The sequence below is a fragment of the Berghia stephanieae genome, chromosome 3 (genome assembly GCF_034508935.2).
Source record: "Berghia stephanieae isolate SIO BIC M18660-M18661 chromosome 3, UCSD_Bste_1.3, whole genome shotgun sequence".
In the NCBI taxonomy this organism is placed as follows: Eukaryota; Metazoa; Mollusca; class Gastropoda; order Nudibranchia; family Aeolidiidae; genus Berghia; species Berghia stephanieae.
The window spans coordinates 70,970,878-70,993,697 of NC_088362.1; the positions used below are offsets into that span (position 1 = coordinate 70,970,878).

The 22,820-nt window shown below is 35.4% G+C and overlaps 1 protein-coding gene across 1 annotated transcript in view; it reads right to left on the reverse strand.

Annotated features, from left to right (window-relative positions):
• Positions 1-4,019: 4,019 nt before the first annotated feature.
• The window catches only part of LOC144968364 (D-aspartate oxidase-like), a 30,691-nt gene continuing 11,890 nt past the window's right edge, over positions 4,020-22,820 (reverse strand). Inside the window, exons 5-11 of the mRNA XM_078906643.1 lie at positions 21,891-21,956; positions 20,676-20,730; positions 20,040-20,141; positions 18,391-18,473; positions 11,367-11,484; positions 7,212-7,316; positions 4,020-4,356 (exon numbers count right to left, since the gene is read on the reverse strand). Coding sequence (XP_078762769.1) covers positions 4,210-4,356; positions 7,212-7,316; positions 11,367-11,484; positions 18,391-18,473; positions 20,040-20,141; positions 20,676-20,730; positions 21,891-21,956 — 676 coding nt within the window. The 3' untranslated portion in view covers positions 4,020-4,209. The remainder of the gene's footprint in view (positions 4,357-7,211; positions 7,317-11,366; positions 11,485-18,390; positions 18,474-20,039; positions 20,142-20,675; positions 20,731-21,890; positions 21,957-22,820) is intronic.

A 22,820-nucleotide genomic window follows, 5' to 3' on the forward strand; every position in this document is an offset into this window, starting at 1 on the left:
TGGCATTGAGTCTATCATTTATAATTATAGTAGACAGGGAGGCACCTACTGTGTCTTCTATCCCTCAATATCTTTTTCCAACATGCTTTCTGTCTTTGTCTTGGAATGAGATTACTTGGTTTTGCCAATACCGTCGCTGGGAGTTGATATTTATTGTAAATCATATCTCTGTTATGCACTATATACTTTTTATTTTTACATATATATGATTTGTCAACATTTGAGTGTGTTCCTCTTGGTAGTTAGGGACCTTGCTTGAGTCAGGATGAGACATTTAGGTGATCTCAAACTAAGTAGAATGATAGTGTGCTCTTGGAATCTACATCTGTTCCCTATCTCCACCAGGTCCCTTTGTCTTACTTTTTCATGGGTGCTTTAATTGTAATTCTTATGACTGTCCATTTCTTTCTTTTTTACAGTCACTGATTTTACCTAAATGTGTTGCAAACACCATAAATCCCTTAAAACCAAAACAACTATTTAAAACGAGTTTTCTTACTAAATTCATAAAGTATTCCGACAGTCATGGAAAAAAACTTTTTAAATTTTGAAAATCCATACATAAATAAGAAAATGACAGCAAATTCATTTTTCAAGAATATTTTAGCTTGCCAATTGATGTAAGAAAATGTTCCAACTTTGACGTGAAGTAACTAAGCACCCCCCAAAAAAATATTTATTATACTTGTGAAACATATTTTTAAAGCACAGTGACTAGATAAATTAAAGAAAACAAGATCTGAACCCTACACAAAATTTTTACATAATCTACAATCAGTTGAAATTCCAAATATATACTCAGGAAAATCAATGTTTTGGTCACCAGCAAGACGAAATAGCATGTTTCATATGCTAAATAAGCATTATAATCATATAAAACATGTAATTCACGTCAAAAGGTAGACAGTACTCCGGGGAAGAGGTCCAGTTTTTTTTTTTTCAGACCATTTCTTCAAATAGTCTTTGCAGAATATTGAAGTGAACATCGGGAAACACGCAATTTTACGCATTGGCAGAAAAATATAGAGATATAATTATGAGTAAAATACATAAAAGATTAACTATTGCAGATAGTTGAAAAGAGCTCATGGAGTAAGAAGCCGGTCTAGCCGAATTATCTTAAATTTTTGTCAGAAGCAATATTTCCTTCTCAAACTTCAACATAAAATTAATACAATCTTGAATGATAAGCACAATGTTAGAAACAGCAGCATCAGATAAAAAATCAACATTGTTAGAAACTCATATATCATCCTAAGTCATCCTGTCTTTACTTCCTCCTCGCCTGTTTTCATTTCCATGCTGCTTTATGGACTTGTCTGGGAATGATATTGCTTGGTTTTGCCTTGGCCCTCTCTGGGATCCTGAACTGAGAGGGTACAGTAAAATGTGTTATTCATTTCATGGAGGATGATTTTTCCACCATAAATCATCTCTCTGTATGTTATTATGGGTATCGATTCATTCCTTGGCATTAGAGTGCTTCCCTCTTAGACAGGATCATGCGCTTGTGCCCAGCAGGTGTGGCTTTTAGTGGCCTCAACCCCCTACCACCCCAAAGTCATTAGATTTAGATGCTTGTAGTCTATGCCACCTGACTGCATCCTGTTTCTGTGTTACTTAATGGCCAGTAAAATTGTTTGCTATCCTTTAAATAGGATGCTAGTCTGAAATAAAGTACTTTCCACCATACCCTTTAGATCTAGCCACCCAATTATTTATGAATAACTCCCTTTGCTTGAGAGGTGAGTATTCTAAAAACTGAATTATCGCAAATCTCACCAAAGCCAAAACTGAAAAAAAGTTCATCTCTTTATTTGCTTCTTTTCTTGATCTTGTCTTACATTTCCATCACTTGTTTTGTCCTGGCCCTGGCCAAATACTCTAGCTGGGAGGGAAACAGTCCATAATTTTTGCATCGCTTGCGGCCGCAAAAAATCGCAAAAATATCACTGATTTTTTGCATTCGGGTCGCAAATTATGCACAATATTGCAAATTTTTGAGATTTTGCAAAGACGAATTTTTTTTCCCTTTTAATTTGATAGCTCGGAGGATGATTAATCAAGAGTAGTTTCTTTTTTACTATCCCATTTTCTTCCTTTTTACTGGCGCTGATATGACCTTACATTTGTTTGCAAGCGCCTTGAAATCCTTAAAAACAAACAAATACCTTTCTCTTTCATGAACTAATGGGTTTTTAGGAAAATTAATCGCACTTTTTTTGGTGCAAATTTTGCTGTTTTAAGCTTGCAAAACTTTTTTTTTTTTTTTTTTTTTGCAAATAACCACCATGTCAGATAAATGATTTGTTCCTCTCGATGGGGACCTGTTTTGGTGTCTGGGTGAGACTTTTAGGTGATCTCAAACTAAGTACATTGATAGTGTGCTCTTGGAATCTACATCCGTTTCCTATTTGAACCAATCCCCATTGTCTTACCTTTTCATGGGGGCTTTAATTGTAATTCTAGAACTTTTTACTACCCCCTTTTCTTCCTTTTTATTGGCGCTGATGTGATCTATATGTGTTTCAAGTGCCGTAAAACCCTTAAAAACAATCAAAACATATCATTAAAGCATGAGAAAAAATTTGAATAATTAAGAAAACAAAGGGGTTTTTTTCCAATGTCTAAATCTCCAAAATTATAACTATTGCGAGTACTACACCCCCTCCCCCCATTGGGATGATTCAATTCCTTATGTGTCTTTTGATTATTTATACACTACTAACAAAACACCTTCGACAGTCTAAGATCAGTCATCTCTGCCACCAAAATGTGAAGGTGATCCAAACTTACGTTCTCTCCTCTAACGTGTTTGAAATCAAACAAGGAATGTCAAAACCGCCTAGAAGTTTTCGAAATGTGGTTGTACTTGTACAGAAGATTGCTAAACATCAAATCACCATCCCACCACAACATCATCATCCCTACCACTACTACTACAACCACCACCACATCACAACCCCTCCCACCACTACTACAACCACCACATCACCATCCCTGCCACCACATCACCATCCCTACCACCACTTGTACAACAGCCACCAAATTTTAGGTTGACTCTTTAGTCAGCCTCAGATTTTGTATACAAACAATCCCGTTTTTGGCATTGAAATTCTTCGATGTTGTGTCTGAAATTCATGTGAGCCAAATTTTAAGTTGACTCTCTGGTCAACCTAAGACAATGAAGGTAGGCATTAGTAAAGTTGGTAGTGAATCTGGAAAAAAGGGAGGTGTGTATAAATGGAGAGAATGTAGGGGGAGAGATGGTTGATCTTTCATCATCTTTGCTCTTCTCCGTTTGTTCCTCAAGGCTCAAGGGCCACCTACAGACGAATTCTTCGAGGAGAAGGTTGGAAAGATTATGAAGAGGCAGAGAGATAGAGAGAGTGGATACATTTGAGGAGTTATTGAATGTAAAGAAATTCTAACTCGGAAATAAGATTTCAGATCTTGAAAAAAAAAAAATAGGTTGCAAACTGGCAGCAAAAGCAGAGTAGGTATTTTGAATACCATGAAATTTATCGTTCAACCAAATGCATTGATATATTCAGCTAATTTGAAGATAAGTGAACTTGAGTCCCTTACACTGATATATATATATATATATATATATATATATATATATATATATATATATATATAATATATTTTATTATATATATATATATATATATATATGTATATATATATATATATGTTATTATATATATATATATATATATATATATATATATATGTATATATATATACACACACACACACAACGGGTTTCTGTATCGCATGTTAATTTTTACTGAAACGCTTAGTTCTCGGCAAATTTTGGTCTTTTTGGCAAATTTCTTGGCAAATTTTAGGTCCCAATTTGGCAAAAAATGCAGACGACAGATATATATATATATATATTATATATATATATATATATATATATATATATATATATATATATATATATATATATATATATATATATATATATATATATATATATATATATATATATAAAATATATAATATATACACACTCACACACACACACAACAGGTTCCTGGCCAACAGTAACATGTAGAACTGTTAGGCGATATTACAATTGCGCATGATGACGACGATGCTAAATATAGTTATGGTAATTGTAGATAGATATAGCCACGCTGGACTGCGCGAAATCAGGCTCTGGTTAATAATCTGTCGTTCTCTTTCTTGAAGCATTCACAACTTGCTGCTGGTACTGTGTTTGTTTCGGAGACTTCCAGTTTCGATATCGTGGATAAAGTTGGAGACCATCTCGGCGGTCTTCTTGGCACAGCCCCAATGGAGCGTTATGCCACACCCACCATGTCCGTAATTGTGAACAACCTGAATAAGAAGAAGAAGAGGGGTAGTATAGCGGAGTATAGATATGATAAACTCACGTAAGATTAAGAATAAAATTTCGTTTAAAATAAACGTTGTCCAGTCCTGTCTTTTTCCTTCTAGAAGCCAAACGTATCTATCTTTTTCCGGTTTAAATACAGTGCACTCTGGATACGTCGACGTTGCCTAAGTCGATTTTTACCCAAGTCGATTTTTTTTCTTGGTCCCTCCCCCTTCTTCCTATATAACATTAGTAAAAAAAAAAAAAAAACTCCACATAAGTCGATGTCGCTTAAGTCGATGTTCTTGTCACTCATGACTACAATAAAATCACAATTAAACAAGTATTTCCATTGGTTAAAAAAGCTACCAGTAAGAATTTTCAGTGGTTAAGTATATCCGCGAACGATTGGCGCACATCGATGTGATGTAGGTGCTTTGCCTGACGTTCGTGTTCAATGTACATAAGCAGTATTGAATAACTTTAATTTCTCCATCTCAAATTTTACATTGTCGCAAGTTCAAGATTATTTTTGGTTCTAATCCCAGGCCATCCTATGTAATGGCCCTCTTAATTTGTATCAATTTTATAAAGAATTCAAGTCAAGTCTACAACTACAATGGCAAACCTATCGCGGAAAAGGAAAATTCGATGCATTTGGAAAGTCTGGCATGCCACAGAAAATCATCGCATAGGAAATTGGCATACCAGCTATTTCTGTCTCGATTTACAAGAAGCATGACCTTGACCTAGACGCTCCTACCCTTCCGCTTTTCGCGGAATAATTTCGCTTAATTGGTATACATTCCACATTCAAGGCAAAAATTCCGCTTTTCATCTTTCCAATCCAGGAAAATTAAAAAAAAAAAAATCTCTAGTGAAAAAGTGAGCTATGGCTTATTTCGTCAGCATCTCCTATGGTCAATCAACACACATTTTGTGTGTCTGATTAGTCCCTTCGAAGTGTGTGCTGCTGATGTTGGATAGTATTATATTTATATGTTTGGGAGGGGGGTTGACCAAAGTATTATTATTATTATGTCGACTCCAATTTTTGAGGTCAATGACCTTGGTAATATTATATGTTGGCTTCATTCGGTAATAATATTATTGAGTAGGGTCAGCTTCTTTCCCTATTTAATTTTAGCCTTGTGTGCGTGTGTGTGTGTGTGTGTGTGTGTACCGGCACGCGAGTTTGTTTGATTAGGTCTGTGTGTGTGTGTGGGGGGGGGGGGGGGGGGGGAGGAGGGTCCTGACAAGGTTATATCCATCCATTCAATACTTTGTTCTCAGACGGCCAGGACCTGTGTGTTCTCTATTATTATTTGACCCCATTCTTAGTCTTTACACAATCTGTACATTTTTACACATTTTTTTATTTTTAATCATTTGAGTACTTTTGGATTGTTTATTACATTTTCTGTTGCAAAGCATGTCATAGTCAATAACAGTAAGTAGATTCCGCTTTTTTATCTCAAATTCCGATTTTGATGTATTCTGATTTCTCTATGGGGCTATTGAGGGTAGGAGCCTCTGATGACCACTACAGAGACCGCGCGATATGAAGGGACATACTTATTCTAGCTTGTTTTGCTTTGTTCACGTGCGTTTTTGCTCATTTGGTTACACTCCGGTTAAGTTGATTTTCGGATAAGTCGACTTTTTTCTCGGTTCCCCTGGGCATCGTCTTATCCGGAGTCCACTGTAAACTGTTCTCGGTCATAATGTTACTTCCCCCGCCTCCATCTGCAATACCCCACCCCCATCAATAGAAGGAACGAATTTGACGTCACTCAGCTTTTTGTCATTGTTTTTAGACAGTAATTTTGGTGATAAGTTCTCACTAAATTATACCACACTATAGAAGAAACAAAGATGACGTCACTCTGGTCTTTGTTATTGTTTTTAGCAAGTCATTTTTATTAGTACTCACCAAATTCTATCAATCAGACTATAAATGCTTAAGGTTACCCAGTTTGTGTGTTGGTTCGTAAATCCGGCTGGTGGATATTATGACTATTTTATCTAAACGCAATGCATTAGTATACGTTCAATATGACATGGTTTTGTGTGTTGGTACGTTATATCCGGTGGCGGCCTCAACGCATAGTATCAGCAGCCTGAGACCATAGCTATCGGTGCACATATCCTGAACATCATTCGCAATTTTAACACAGGCGATTTGAACATATGCATGGCGTTGATATGCATTTCTTTCATCAGCGTGTCAAAATATTGTGATAAATACTCACAATCTGTGGGTTTGATTGCTTCTGGTGACAGGGAAGTAACTTAAGATGGATGGCTATGCCTGAGACTGATCAAAAATGCATGTCACATAACAAGTCAGCTATCCCAAAACTAAAATGAAACGTGAGTTGTTAGTGGTGCTAAAAAAAACAAAACAAAACAAATGATACATTTGGTTAGCTACTGAATACGACTCACAGTAATTAACTTTCTTTTTGTAATCACCGCCTTGTTGTATGACGCAATTATTTTGTCAGTATCAGTCTATTTAATGCACTGCATTTATATTATATGTATAAAAAATTCATAACATCCGCCAGCCTGATATAACGCACCAACACACAAAACAATGTGTAACATTCAACGTTTATGGATAGAACGAAGTTGACCTCACTTAAGTCCTCGTTATTGTTTTTTTCCCCATAAATTATAAAGGTACATGGTAACATTGTGTACTGGTCCGTTATATTTCCGGATGGCAATGTTGTAAGTTTCTTAGCCAAGCGCTAAAAAAATATCAATATACCGATCTTTTTTCTTTTAAAAAAAACATCTTTACAAGTTATTTCTCTTTTACAAAATGCAGATTTGACACGTGACAACTTACCGGTAATTGCCTATTCCTAGCGCCGGTGTTCATTAGTTCTGATTCCAGTCTTAAGGTATCCCTGCCTGGCCGGAGGCCAACCCACTCCTTAAGGATAGTGGCTCCCTAAACAATGGAAAAGGGGATGAGAAGACAAACATAATGAAGACTGTTCTTACGAAGTATTCTTTTAGTTACATACCCTCTTTTAAAAAAACAACAACAAAAATCAAACAGATTAATTAATGGATAAAACGAATCAAAAAATAAGATAAAGAAAACAAGCAGTAAATTTAATTTAAAATGTCCATTCACTAAAATCCTGCATACCATCTTTGAAAGGAGGAGTCGTCCCAGTGGCTGTATATCACTTTATCCCTCATCGACTGATTCACTCAACCATCAATCTACATTCAATCTCACCATTCATCCATCCATCTACCTTTTCACTTATCCATTCATCCGTCCACCTAAACCACATTCGATCCATATATCCACCAATCCAGTTATCCATCCATCCATCCATCCATCACATCCCTCATTATCCCGTTTGTCTTTCCTTCTACAGTGGAATCCGAAGGACCAGAAAGATTGATTGACTTTAAGCAGGGTTGGCTTTATCAAGTATAAAAGGAACACCCGTAGAAAAAGAACAGAAAAAAGATTGGACCAATAAGATTTGTCGATCATGCCATTCCAACTGTCTCTATCTTACGTTGCCCTGATGCTCTCCGTACCTCTTCATTGTGTCCAGTTCCTAATGTTGTCCACCAATGTCATCCTCTGCCTTCCTATTGCTCGCATCCATCTATCATTCCCGTTGTCACAAGCTTCTCTATCCCCTTTCTCCTAGTTATACATGCCCAAAGAATCTTGCTTTCTTCACCTTATTCTGGAAAAAGCGTTCTTTTGTATCCTGCCTCCTCTAGTAACATTTCGTTTGATTTTCTTTCTGTCCAGGATATTCTCAGCATACGTCTCAAGAGCCACATCTCCACCGTTTCTATTTTCCTTTGCATTGCTGTGCCGATGGCCCATGTCTCACACCCATATAATAAGATTAATTCTACATAGCACTGCAGTATTTTCATTTTGGTGGACATAGCCTTATCTCGGTTTGTGAGCATTGGTCTCATATCCACGCATGCTGCATTTGCAAGAACTTCTTGTTTTTAATGTTCAATGAGCATTTTCCTTCTTTTGTAATTATTGCTCTCAAATATCTAATTTTCAACAAGAGATGCTGACCTTAAAACAATTGACTTTATGTAGATTCCACTGAATCCATCAATCCATTCATCCATTTCTTCATCCATCCATCAACCTTTTTACCACACCCCATATCCTCTTATTATTTTCCTTGTCTTGGTGTTCGATCCATCCATCCATCAATCAATAATCCACCCATCCATCTTTTTATTTGCCACTCCATCAAGTTGTCCATCCATCACATTCGTTCATTTGTCTTCTAGATCCATCATTTTATCTAGCCATACATCCATCTCTCCATGGTGATTCATTAACAAATTTTTCAAAGATTACTGAAGCTGACTTATGTGATTGCATTATGTCGTCTCCAACTAAAAGTTGTGATTTGGACCCCGTAAATACTGCCATTCTAAAAAAGTGCATTGATGTAATTTTAACACCATTTACATGTATTGTTAATAATTCGTTGCAGTCAGGTGCTGTACCAGACATTTACAAAGTTGCTCATGTCAAACCCCTTTTGAAAAGACCTGATCTCGATAAAGAGAACTTAAAAAACTATCGCCCTGTCTCTAATCTTCCTTTTTTCTCGAAGATCTTAGAAAAGCTTGTTTTGAAACAATTACTGTCTCATCTTAAAAATAATTGTCTTGAAGAAAAATTTCAGTCTGCTTATAGGCAACATCATTCGACGGAAACCGCACTTGTTAGGGTTGTTAATGATCTCCTCTCTGTTATAGACAAAGGTTCATGTTCTTTGCTGAATTTGCTTGACCTATCGTCTGCTTTTGATACTATTGACCACAATCGTCTTCTCAAATGTCTTGAAATTACTTATGGCGTGTCTGGTGCAGCGCTTGATTGGTTTAGGTCATATTTGTTAAATCGTAAACAGATTATTCGGTAGATGAATATAGATCTGAGGAAATCTTTCTTGATTGTGGGGTTCCCCAGGGTTCAGTACTTGGACCCGTTCTTTTTGTTCTGTACGTTGGCCCTCTGTCTAAAATCATCAGAAGTTTCGGTCTGTCTTACCATCAATACGCTGATGATACGCAATTGTACTGCGTTTCCAATACGAGAAATTTACAAGAAGTATCAGCCAATAGTAAAAATTGTAACCAAAGTGTTAAGAAATGGACGAATGAGAACAGACTGAAACCGAATGATGATAAGACGGAGGTGCTGTATGTGGGGAACAGGAAGTGGAAAAGTGAAACAGATTTGAAGTTGGGGGATGCCTCCATTCAAATTGTTGACAAAGTGAAAAAAACTTGGCACATTCTTAGACTCTGGACTGTCGATGGAGCATCAGGTTAATAATTTGGTTAGATCTCTCTTTTTCCAACTAAAAAAGATTGCTTCCATTAGACGGTTCATATCTGAGGATGTGACCAAACACCTGGTTGTGTCCCTCGTACTATCGAAGTTGGATTATTGTAATGCTCTGCTGTTTGGCGTTTCGCAATACAATCTGAGACGTCTTCAGATTGTCCAGAACAGCGCTGCCAGACTAGTATTCATGAAGCGTAGGTGCGACTCTGCCGGACCTCTACTTCATGACCTGCATTGGCTGCCTGTTGAGAAAAGGATTAAATTCAAAGCTTGTGTTTTAGTGTATCGTTGTCTTGAAGGTACTGCTCCTTCCTACCTTTCGGAGCTTTGAAAGATATTCAAAACCCCACCCCTTACGTTCGGCCAGTGATTCCACAAAACTAGTTGTCCCTCGAATTCGGAAAAATGCTGGAATGAGATCCTTTTCTCATTTCGGACCCTCTATTTGGAACGCCTTACCGCAGAGCATTCGTGAAAAAAAATCTTTGTCTATTTTTAAACGTTCGCTTAAAACATATGTTTCGATTTTAGTAGATGGTATGAGAAGCAAGATAGGTTTGGTTTGTGTGTTGTGTGTGTGTGTGTGTGTGTGTGTGTGTGTGCTTGTGTGTGTAAATGATTATGTTTCAGCCAAAGTAATTTGTAATTTAAGCGCTTAGAGTCTGGTGTCTCGGAGTTATAGCGCTATATAAGTTTTCGGCATTATTATTATTATTATTAACCCATCCACTAATAGTCTGTACCAGTGGTATGGAAAACGTCCGTTATCGTGCCAGTACCGAAGAAGCGCTGCCCAGTGGCGTTCAAGGACTACCGACCGGTTGCCCTGACATCAATTGTGATGAAATGCTTGGAAAAAAATAATAAAATGCGAGCTACTTCAGACAGTATACACGACTCGAAAATACTGGATAAACACCAATTCGCATACCAGCATTCACTCAGCGTGGAAGATGCGTTACTGACCGTAATAAACGGAGTGGGGAAATATATCGACAAGAAGTCTTCAAATCTGGCGAGGATTCTATATGTAGACTTCTCATCAGCTTTTAACGCGAAAAACACTGCCATGCTGTTGACCAAACTACGTGCCATAGATATACTAGACTACCTGATTGGTTGGTTCAGGAATTTTCTAACACAGACCACAGTGGGTAAAGATGAATGGGCATGTCTCAAGTATGAAACATCTCTCAAATGGCTATCCCCAGGGATGCGTTTGCTCCCCAAATCTCTATATACTATACTCTAATGATTGTAGAGCTTTATTTGAAAACTGTCAGGTAATTAAATATGCTGACGAACTGCTATACTAGGTCTCATTACAGATAAAGAATCTGAAACCGAATATTTTAATCAGGTTAATAAATTTGTTGACTGGTGCCAGCACAATTTTCTTGAAATTAATACTTCAAAAACTAAAGAACAAATTTTTACCAACAACAGAAAATACGAACATTTTAAACCTGTTAAATCAGGAAATGTTGATGTAGAAATTGTAGATGATTTTAAATACTTGGGCATAACGCTTAGTCACAATTTGAATTTCAAACATCATTCGTTCACTAATTAATCCGTCCACCTATCCATCCGTCTTTGCTTTCCATCCACATTTTCATCCATTCGACCCACCTTCAAACTGGGCACCATCCTAGTGGCCGCATCCCATATGGCTTTACTGTCCTTCTTGTCCACTTTCTCATTCCAATTTCCCTCTTGGTGAGTCCCGCCAACCACCACAGTGTCGAAACTTGGCAAAACGAGGAAAGAGAAAAGTACAATTTTATTTTTTGAAATAAAAATCTCCTCTTTGCGGATAGGGAGCAATACATGCATGCACATCCCGAACGAAAGATCAAATAAAAGCCTTTCTCAAGCAAGGCGAGTGCTCTGTCTTTTTGCTTTTTAAAGTAAAGCTTCATTATATGAATTGGGTGGGGGAGGGGGGAGGGGAGGCGAAGTGGCCGAATGGTTAAGGCATTGCACTGTGATCCGGAAGGCCCCGGGTTCGAGCCCCGCATCGGACACTTTCGTTTTTTTCATTGGGCAAGATTATTAACCCCCAGTTTGCTCACTTGGACAACATGGGTGATTCCTCTTGACATCAGATATCCTGTTTGATGATTATCTATATTCCTTCATGGAATGCCTAGGCGATGAGATTTTATGGTGCCGTTGCGAAAGGGCGTAATTTTTTTAAAAAATACGAATACTATCATTGGATTATTTTGAAATTTACCAAAATTCGACTTATATTTATAGGTCCTGCGGTCAACAACTATGACACGTTTCTTAAGACTTTTTCATAATCATACTGGCTTATGTCACCTTTGCAGAAGGTAAAAATTACGATAATAAAAGTAATAATTAACAGGCATGTTTGATACACATTCATATTCAGATTTCTTCCATTATAATACACAGATCCTTATATCAAGTAAGTAGGCTAACTAAATATAAATTTTATGAGTGAGTTGAATGTAAAAAACCATCAATGAGCAAGCATATCGCACGATTCACAACCAATACCAATTAATTATCCAGATGAAATTATTAATTATGAGCGTGGGTGTCTAAAAAAATAATAAACAGAGAATTGCAAAACCATAACGTAGTAGTAGTAGCCTACATCTAGCAAGACAACTACATGAATTGAATTGTTATTATTCACAACACATGTTGACGACAACAAAATGAACGTGCCCTCTCAGGCAGCAGCATAGTGTAATGGACCCAGCACAGAAATGGGGCTTTTTAGAGTTCAAAATTAATACGAAGCTGCTGGAAGTTGTGGACTGTATAAACAAAAAATAATATAACAGATTAAAAAGAGAACAAAATACCCAACACGGAACTTTTCGGGCTCAAAACTTTTCTTAAGCCAACAACAACAAAAAAAATAAAAAAGAAGAAAAAGCATAAATACATTACTAAATTCCATATTGAAGACAGGGATTGTGTAGGTCATCTCTGTTGTAGAAACATCTTGGGCCTAGAAAATTTCTCTGTCGTCAATCTGGAATTTAGCAATGTATCTACACATTTATTTTTTTGTTGTTGGCTGAAGAAAGGTTTTGAGCCCGAAACGTTCCGTGTTGGGTATTCTATTCTTCTTTTTTTTTTGAAGCTCTTGTGTTCATTTTTGTTTATTACTTTATAAAACATTCTAATTCTGACCATTTTTAATTTAAACCCAAATGTTCATCATCTAATCCATTGCGACGCAAAACAAGATTTTTGTGGTGGGTTATAGCAATATTGAAATAAATGAGGGATCGATAAATATATATATATATATATATATATATATATATATATATATATATATATATATATATATATATATATATATATGAATTTATTAGTGTCTGCACATTGTCATTAGTTCTGATCTTTTGTTTAAGGTGCTATTGTTTCTGTGGTTGTGTAATAATATTTCCAGTATCTCCGTCAGGCACAGGTTGCATTTTCTAGCACCGCATCTGTAGGGGCAGCTTTGCCTGACGATCTCCCAGATTATTGTTGGTGTTTTATTAGTGTTTATTTGTTCCCAATAATGCATTGCGAATTTGGTGCTTTTTGCTTTGCTTTCATGTGTTATGGAGGCAAGGACATAAGGAGTGTAAATACGGAATACATTTTTTCTTCAGACATTATGCCAACTGAAGACGTGAACGAAAGCCACAGAAACGTACGTCTTGGCCATATATAAGTGAGTGACATAATTTATATTTTATATTAGCTCTAACCATCATTATTGAGCACTTTCGTACCTACGAGTACCCACCAACACTCATATATATATATATATATATATATATATATATATATATATATATATATATATATATATATACACACAGACACACTTGTGATAAGTGACTGCATTAAAATAATAGATGAACCGTCTCTAAAAGTCCATTGCAAAATATTCTTTTTGAGTCTCTTGCAATAGAATATTTGCTAAAGTCACCGACGAGGGTTACATTTCCGGCTCATGGAAGAAAAAAGCAAGAGGTTGAAAGTGGAGATCTTCGCATAATATATATTACCATATATGTTATAAATAAAGTTTTGCATATAAATGAATAAATAAGGATAAACAAATATTTTAATACATCTACTTGCCAACTAATTTGAAATTGGTCACAATCGTATCGTTACGGCTCACATCTTTCTTTTTCAGATTACATTATATTTCATGAAATGGTTACCATGGCTATTAAGTTTCACATTGACTGTTTTTTTGATAATTTAAACAATTATATGATTAAACATTTAATTAAAACTGTAGCAAGATATCTATGACGTTTGTTTTAGAATTAAGTTATTTGTTAAGACGAGCGATTACATAGAATATGAGTCATTTTGGTCACGTCTTATAGCAAAACATCCCAAAATTACGTCCGGATAGATTTTAGTCTTTCTAGAAATAAATATGTTACTTTGTATTCAAAGGATATGTAGAGTAAAGGCAATATTATTGATGTCTACTGATTACTTGTTTGTTGTGTCCTCACACCAAGGCCAAGCGTATCTATTTTGCCTTTTTTTTTCGCTGCACTTACTTTGAAAGGACATGGCATAGTGGAAGGGACCCCTGACCTTCTGGACATAAAAGTTCTTAGCCCAAGGGGCATAAACCTGGGGATACATTATATATTCAGACATGGTGAAAACGACTGTTATAACGAATCCCACAATTCCTTTCCATCCGACCGACTCATGCAGACATTTGGAAATGTCGATTTCAGTGTAACCCGTGGGTTAATTCATCACCAATATAACTATGTGTTAGAATTTAAAACTTTAAAAAGTTTCTAAAACAAGGACCCAATCAATACCTGTTAGATTTAGTCAGTAGATTGCTCTCGTCATCGTTTACTCTGATATGTTGATCTTGCGAAGGCAATTGAGGTCTGAAGAAGTATGTTTAATTTTTTCTTTTTAAAACCTGGTTGGTGAAATTTGCAACTCGTAATTGGCATTTCCTTGCTGTCCTTACATAGAGGAGTGCAAACAACATACTTTCCACTTTGAACAACTAAGAGCGTTCTTAATATCAAGTATCCCATCGTCATTGTAAACATTTGTGCAAAACAATCAACGAAGCATCTACATTTTCTGCAGTATTGAACATATCATGAGACAAGAATAGAACACCACGGGCAATGCGGTTATAACAATTTTTTTTTTCAAATAGTCGTACGTAACTTGCTGAGGAGGGCCAAAGACAACGAAAAGGCTTATTAAAAGTGTGTAGAACAACGGGACAAAAATCATACTTAAGATGACATGAAAGAGATAAATGTGGAATAATGACAACGAAAAGTCGTGACGATTGAGCTGCCAAGTTTGATAAGTCCGACGAATTTGCAGCAACAGGCACAGATGAAATCAAATAAGCCACTTTGGCAGGACGTAACATAGTTGTAGTGTATCGCCGACCACCCGGTCGTTGACGCAAAAGTGCTTGACCCAAGGGGCATAAATCTGAGGACACATTTAATTCGTAGGTCTGAAGATTTTCTTCGGAATATAAAACCTTCAATTGCTTGGAAAATGGTTGCATAATATTTTCAAGGAAATGAATGCACGGCATTGTGAGATGAATGTTCTAGTGAAATTCAATCCAAGTCAAACCATATCAGAACTTTTGTGGTCAGGTGGAACCCTACAATTGTGAACTGCGTATTCTGACAATATTCTCACAATTTGGTTATAAAACTAAAAATCTATTTTAATGAACCCAAGCTATCAAAAATTCTTAAACCTGAGCTTCAGAGAAGTTTGAAGCATCAGGTTTAAGACTTTTTGACAGCTTAGGAGTCATTTTAATGGATACTTGTTGAAGTAAACGTTTCCTAGCCAATTAAAAATAGCCTAAATCTAGACGGTGTATGCCGGTGTAAGAATGGTTTGCCTTGCACATTTATAGACGCTTCTAAATTAAGGATTTCTAAGAGTGAATGTCAAACTATTACAACACGGTAACTTTTGATACGTATTGCTTTATTTGCCTCTTAACTTTAATCAACTGAAAATAATACGTTAGTAGATAAATGAACAATATATAACTTGTTTGCATTGCTTGGCTTTGCTACAAAGACAGGACATTGCTCTCTTATTTTTAAAAGATATTTTTGAGCACTTAGTAAATGCGAATACAGTTGAAAAATGAATTGATTATAACGCCTATTAAAAGCCTGGAATTATTTCAGATTGGTATAGCAGACTTATTGACAGTAGTATCGTACTATGAATCTAAATGTCACTGTATATCAATCAGAAAACTACCGGAATGAGAGGAACATTTAAACGCATCGATGGATTGCTTGATTTGATTAAAAAAGCTAACAATTATTGTTGTTCGAGTTCTCTTTCACCATCACCATAATATGCACTCTTCTAATACCACCCAGGGCATGGAGACAAAGTGAATACTACGCTGCTACAAAAGATAAGAAAAAAGTAAAATGCACAAATGAATAAAACAGCTCCCAAAATATATAACTAAATACTAAACACAGAGTTAAAATCCTTCTTCAGCCAACAACAAAACAGTTTAAACAGCAACATATTAGGTTACATCCAGATAGACAGGATACAAGTTCACGGCTGGATTTAGCGTGAACCATTACCATTTTACCCTTTTTGTTGTTGGCTGAAGAAAATTTTGAGCTAGAGACGTTCAGTGTTTAGTATAAACGGTGGCCAGTATATGGAACTCCTCTTCATCGGACAAGCAGGTAAATTGGAACAATCTGCCTGTAACACAATTTTAACTGATTAATCGGAAAGCAAGCCGGTTAATTTAAACCATTTCAGAGCTTCAGCAAATGTTTTAAGATTTTTTTTTCCTTTACAAGTAATCAAAAACATGTATATTTCCATTGAAAGGACCAAGAATAGAATAATCCCGTATCTTCAAACGAACAAAATATCACTCTGATAACAATGGCATTGAGTCTATCACCACCCAGTCCCTTTAACGGGGTCATATGTTTTACTTGAGCCATGTAGCAGTCTTGGTAAGCAAATGGTTTATGAGGGTGAATGTGCATGCAAAGGTTGATTTGCTTTTGAAGAAACAAGTCGTGTGGACCAAAAGTGTATATGTTGTGGATCATTATGGAAGAGAATTCATGTGTCTTTGATTCCTTCAACCTTTTTTCGAGATAGGGTGTTGTGGCAAGTCCGCATGAATGTTTAGTTGTAAGAAAGGGTAACACATTCTATTTCATCTACCATCATGATAACTCTCACTTCTAATGTTAAAAGTAGCGAAGAGTGGAAAATAATTTTTTAGACAATAATTTAAAAGGATGCTCTGTTTTACGATACATAAATATATAGCCACTGCATAGAGATATCTAGTCTTGATACCTTTTTCCCATGGAGGCCTCAAAATTGCCATATCGAATATTTTGACGTAATTCTCAAATTTTGATGTGATCTGTAGATCCCCCATTTCGCTTTATGACTGTGCGTAGCCTTTTTTCTTCCCAAGAGCCAATAATTGATTTTCTAACGTCTTAGATAATGATCCGATTCCATTCAATTTGGATTCACTCTTTTAGCTCTAGTATTGTTTAAAACGTATGACTCCTATACCCTGTTTGACATCATTGTTCATATTATGCTTTGTAGTCCATTGGATTCAAGTTAGGACTCATTGGAGACCATTTCATATTTAAAAATAAATCAAGTATGATTAATTATGCGTCTTTTTGAAAATTATGAAATAATATTAGAAGGAAAACTTATTCCAGAATCTATCTCGAGAGGCCCTTTGGTTTTCAAGGAGATGGGGTAAATGTCTACCCTAGTCACACAACACTGCTAAAAACAAGACGCAAGTTTGGACACTTTTGATATCGTAATTTTTATAGACTGGTATAACCGGCATAGTTTCTTAACCAATCATAGATTTTCAATCAAACATAGCAAGTATTAACTAACGGTATTGTTCTTGCTGTTTACAAATTTTCGAATGTTTCTAAGTTCTTCTTTGTATTGAAACAGCGTCATATTTTTCCCCTATGTATTTCGAGTCACAATGAAGACCCCAGAAATAAGCAATAATGGTTAGCACACAAACTAGGATATGACAACAGAATAACCCAGATCTCTATGCAATGCACAATAAATGGAAGGGAGTTTCATCGTTAATACGGATAGTATGAGTAAATCGAAGGCTATGTTAATACATTATATAAAAAGCTTCAGAAAATGGTAAGCTTGTGGATTGGGAGAATTAAAAAAAAGGAGAAAAAAACGTTGCTTTTTATAAATATAGAGATTAGAAATGCGATAAATGTAAAGAATAAAAGTTTTCCTTTAAACCAAGCAATGCTTAAAGAAAATCAGCAAAAGTTTGTATGAATGTTTTAATAAAAATCTTAAACATTTACTTAATCAAGACTATGTGGTATTCATATATTTATTAGTATGAGCTAAGTGCAGTTATGGACGCTCTGTGAAAGAAAATGGAATGACATTCATATTTTCTAATTAATCCTAATGACTGTCTACAGGTGTAAGTAAACCAAGTAACAGAATGCAGAGACATAATAGAGATATGCACCCATTCATTTTGGGAAACATTGACTTCAAGAGCTTTTGGCAAAGATTAGTCCTATTAAAAATAACTCACTTAGGGAGTACGTAGAAGGGTGGTTTGTTTGGGTTTGTGATGGTCAAATCAACACAAAACTGCTTGATCCACGGGGCACGAACCTGGGAATACATTGGCGGAAAATAATTGACGCGAAGTCGAATTTATGGCCAAGTAACCACCATTTGACATAGCCTGGGAACCCCTTTTAAAGAACTGGTTTTGGAGATCATTTTCATTTATTTTCAATCATTAATGATCTTAAAGTAAGAATGGTTCCATAGGGTACCGAGTGATTTGAATTAACCCAAAAATAATTACAATTATAACGTATTTAGGACACCCCCCCCCCCCTAAAAAAAAAAACAAAAAACAAAAAAACAAAACAAAAACAAAACAGAAACAAACAACAACAAAAAACCCCCCAAAAAACTACGGAGCTCCCATTCTCTGGTAAAAGACAGGGTCAGTATCGTACTCGCATTACTTAAACCTAAACGGAAATTTATCTAATTGACTCTTTTCTTAATTTGTGGACAAGGAAATGAGATTAAGTTTTTTTTCCGCACTTTTCAGCTTCCTAAAAAGCATTCTCTTGACACAAAAAGCAATTTTAGAGTAGGCTAAAGCCTAAAACAGGCGCATGTAAGTGCTCTACATGTCATGATTAGCGACACTCATAAAATTTAATCAGTGCTGATGGCGACAAAAAGTGAAAAAGGAGGAATATTTTGAACAATCGCCTTTAAGCACAATTTTCACTACACTATCTCCCACATTTGATAATAATTATAATAATAATTAATAATAATAATAATAATAATAATAATATAATAATAATAATAATAATAATAATAATAATAATAATAATAAATAATAATAAAAATAATAATAATAAATAATAATAATAATAATAATAATAATAATAATAATAATAATAATAATAATAATAATAATAATAATAATAATAACAATAATAATAATAATAATAATAATAATAATAATAATAATAATAATAATATAATAATAATAATATAATAATAAATAATAATAATAATAATAATAATAATAATAATAATAATAATAATAATAATAATAATAATAATAATAATAATAATAATAATAATGATAATAATAATATAATCTTTATTGTCCCAAAAAATGGCAATTCATCGCTTAACTAAACGCATAGCATAAGTAATACTACATTCAATAGAATGTTATACAGAGCAATAATGTAAACACCAGGGGAAAGAAAGAATGGTGAGTTGTGAAAGAACTCTGGAACTTTTGCAAAACAGGGTTTATCTTTTACTCTTATTTTGGCCAAAACATTTATCTTAAGTGTGGATTGAGCAAGATAGCTCTGATATTGTCAAAAGTTCTCAAACATGAGAATTATGTCTAGTTTGAGATCTTTTATTTTAATCGATTGCTATTTATTGTACATAAAATAAGCCAACCCTTTGTAGGATGCAATCCAGCACCTTGTGAGGTCGGTCACAAACCTGGATAGATGGGGAGTGTTTGCTCGGGAAGGGCATTCTGGCAGTAAAACTTAGGCCACAACTAGTAAATGAATGAATGAATGAATGAAAATAAAAACGTACATAAAATGTTTCTAACCAAAATGAAAAAAAGATTCCTCTTTCATTGTAAGAGAGTAGGGGTTAATAATTTTGACTCACCCTGAAGACCTGTCCTCTGATAGGGACCACCTTGTCATCTTTGAGTAAATGGTACGATCCCGTCCCAGAGCAATTGGCTACGATATCCCAGTCATTAGACAGCTGTTGGGAGGAATAGAGAGAACGAAAGTGACGTCGCTTAATTCTTTGTCATTATTTTAGCCAGCCATTTTTACCAGTAGTTCTCACTAAATGATATTATTTTGACTATAATCGGCAGATCGTATAGAATCAACATTCCATTTTGTACAATACATGTCGCCTGGTTGACCTGGTACTCATTCACGTCTGGGTCGAGTGGGATTATAGGTATTTAATGCGTTATCCATTTGATCACTGTTGATCATTATTGTTTATTATACACGACGACAAATTACGATACCATTGGGCCACCGACGTCACAACGACGTCATCATCATCATTATCATCATCATCATCATCATCATCATCATCATCATCATAATCATCATCATCATCACCACCAACATCATCATCACCGTCATCATCATCATAATCACCGCCATCACTTCTCATTATCATTACAACCATAAAAAAAATCATTGTAAATAGCGTTCTTTCTAGCAATGTAACACCAGAAAAGGGTTAAAAAGAAATGGTTGGGATATCGTCACCTACTTCGCTGAAGGAATGAATCTTTCTTTGGATAAAACGACAACCCTTTCCTTTCAGTCTGTGTGATAAAGACACAAAGAATCAGGCCTAGATAAATGATAATCGTGTCGTTTGATGAGAGAGAAAGAAAAAAAACACACACAAAACAAATTAAAAAAAAAAAAATTAATTAAAACCACCTTGTTCCATATGGACCAAAAACGTTTTACTCCATATGTGACAAATCGCCTTAAAAAGACGTGAACAAATAGATATGCAGGTCTGACATCCGAACGCAATTATTGGCCTAGTTTAACAGTTGTAATATGGACACTATTTTGCGTCATTTAAAAATTATATTTTTAGATTTCCATTACAACCATGAGCCTATAATAAATTGGGTTATCAGACCTGCAAATATGTGCACGTCGCCTTAAAACGATATCATGTCGGGGCGATTTAGATAGTAAAAATTGAATAAATGGTGGAACAATATGACACTTGAGTGACGTTGGATTATATTTTGCTGACAGTGAATATAGTTTTCTTAAGTGACAATAACTAAGATTTCATTTTTTAAAAATATGTCTGCTTTAAATCGTTTTTAGGCATATGGTTCATCTCCATATAATACAAGTTCTGGTCACAAATACTGTTCTAATGAAATTTAAAAAATAAATGAATCAAATATCCTTCAGTGTAATTTTAGGCCATGGAGCCGGTTATATCCCGATTTCTATAGCGTGAAACGGACAATAGAAATATTAATATTATTAATAATAATAATAATAATAATAATAATAATAATAATAATAATAATAATAATAATAATAATAATAATAATAATAATAATAATAATAACAAAAAGAATAACAATAATAACAATAATAATAATAATAATAATAATAATAGGTCATAATAATAATGATGATGATGATGATGATGATGATGATGATGATGATGATGATGATGATGATGATGGTGATAAGAATAAGAAATCTCTCTCTCTCTCTCTCTCTCTCTCTCTCTCTCTCTCTCTCTCTCTCTCTCTCTCTCTCTCTTGCATGTTACTTTTCTAACCACCCCCCTCCCCCAACACCCAATCCTCTCATTTCCCAACTCTTTGACTCTCCTATTATCACACTTACACAAACACACACACGTACACACACACACACACACACACACACACACACACACACACAACACACTATAGGACGAGTTTTAAGTATCTCCTACTTGTCAGTTAGCCATTTGAGGTGATCTGTAACATCCATTGTCATAGATGTGAAGAATCGACCATCTCTGAAATATATACAATTGTGAAAACGTTCTCATCAATCAACAATTCCCTCGTTTACTAACAATACAATCTTATTCTGTGAGGCTATATGGTCTAGTAGTATGACTCTCGCCTTCGCATCTGAAGGTCCAGGGCTCGAGACTCGCTCAGAGCTGCGCATAGTTGAGTAATTGGAGCTCACATTCTCTCACCGTAAGAAAATGAGTACATAGCCGTTAACAGTTAACAGCGTTGTATCTGTCGGAAAAAATGTAATATCGCCTAACAGGCGTCATGTCTCGTCCTACATGTCAAGTGTTGCTGTTGGTTGAGGACCATTTGCAAAGCACTATGAGCACGTTTAGTGGATATTGCCCTACATAAATACTTTAGTCTCTAGTCTTCCATTTTGGCCAGAAGACTTAGAAGTCTCAGATTTTTTTACAAGTCCTCCAGGATAAAAAAAAAAGCATAAGGGCCTATTGGCCGAGTACGTGTAGCAGTCACTGGGCGGTCTGGAGTACATAGTCTAGACATGATAAGAGTATGCATGCAACCGCAAGAGAGGAGGTTAGGCCTGGTACCACAGCTCTGCAGTCTAAACTGTATGGGTATCTGAAAGAGCTGAGGAAGTCAATGTGAAAATACTAACGAAAAGGTAATAATGAAAGGCTTTGGATGGGAACAATACATAGCTGTACTGTTCCCATCCAAAGGCTTTCTATCATCATCTTTTCGTTAGTATTTTCATGATCCCAGGCTTAAGAGACGTCATGTCCATCTCCATCTTCTGAGGGTCACCATATTACTAAAAGAAGGGATATTAGTTTACTCATTCCTGATATCCTCATTTGACACTTTCATTGGCCATCTTATTTTTAGTAGAG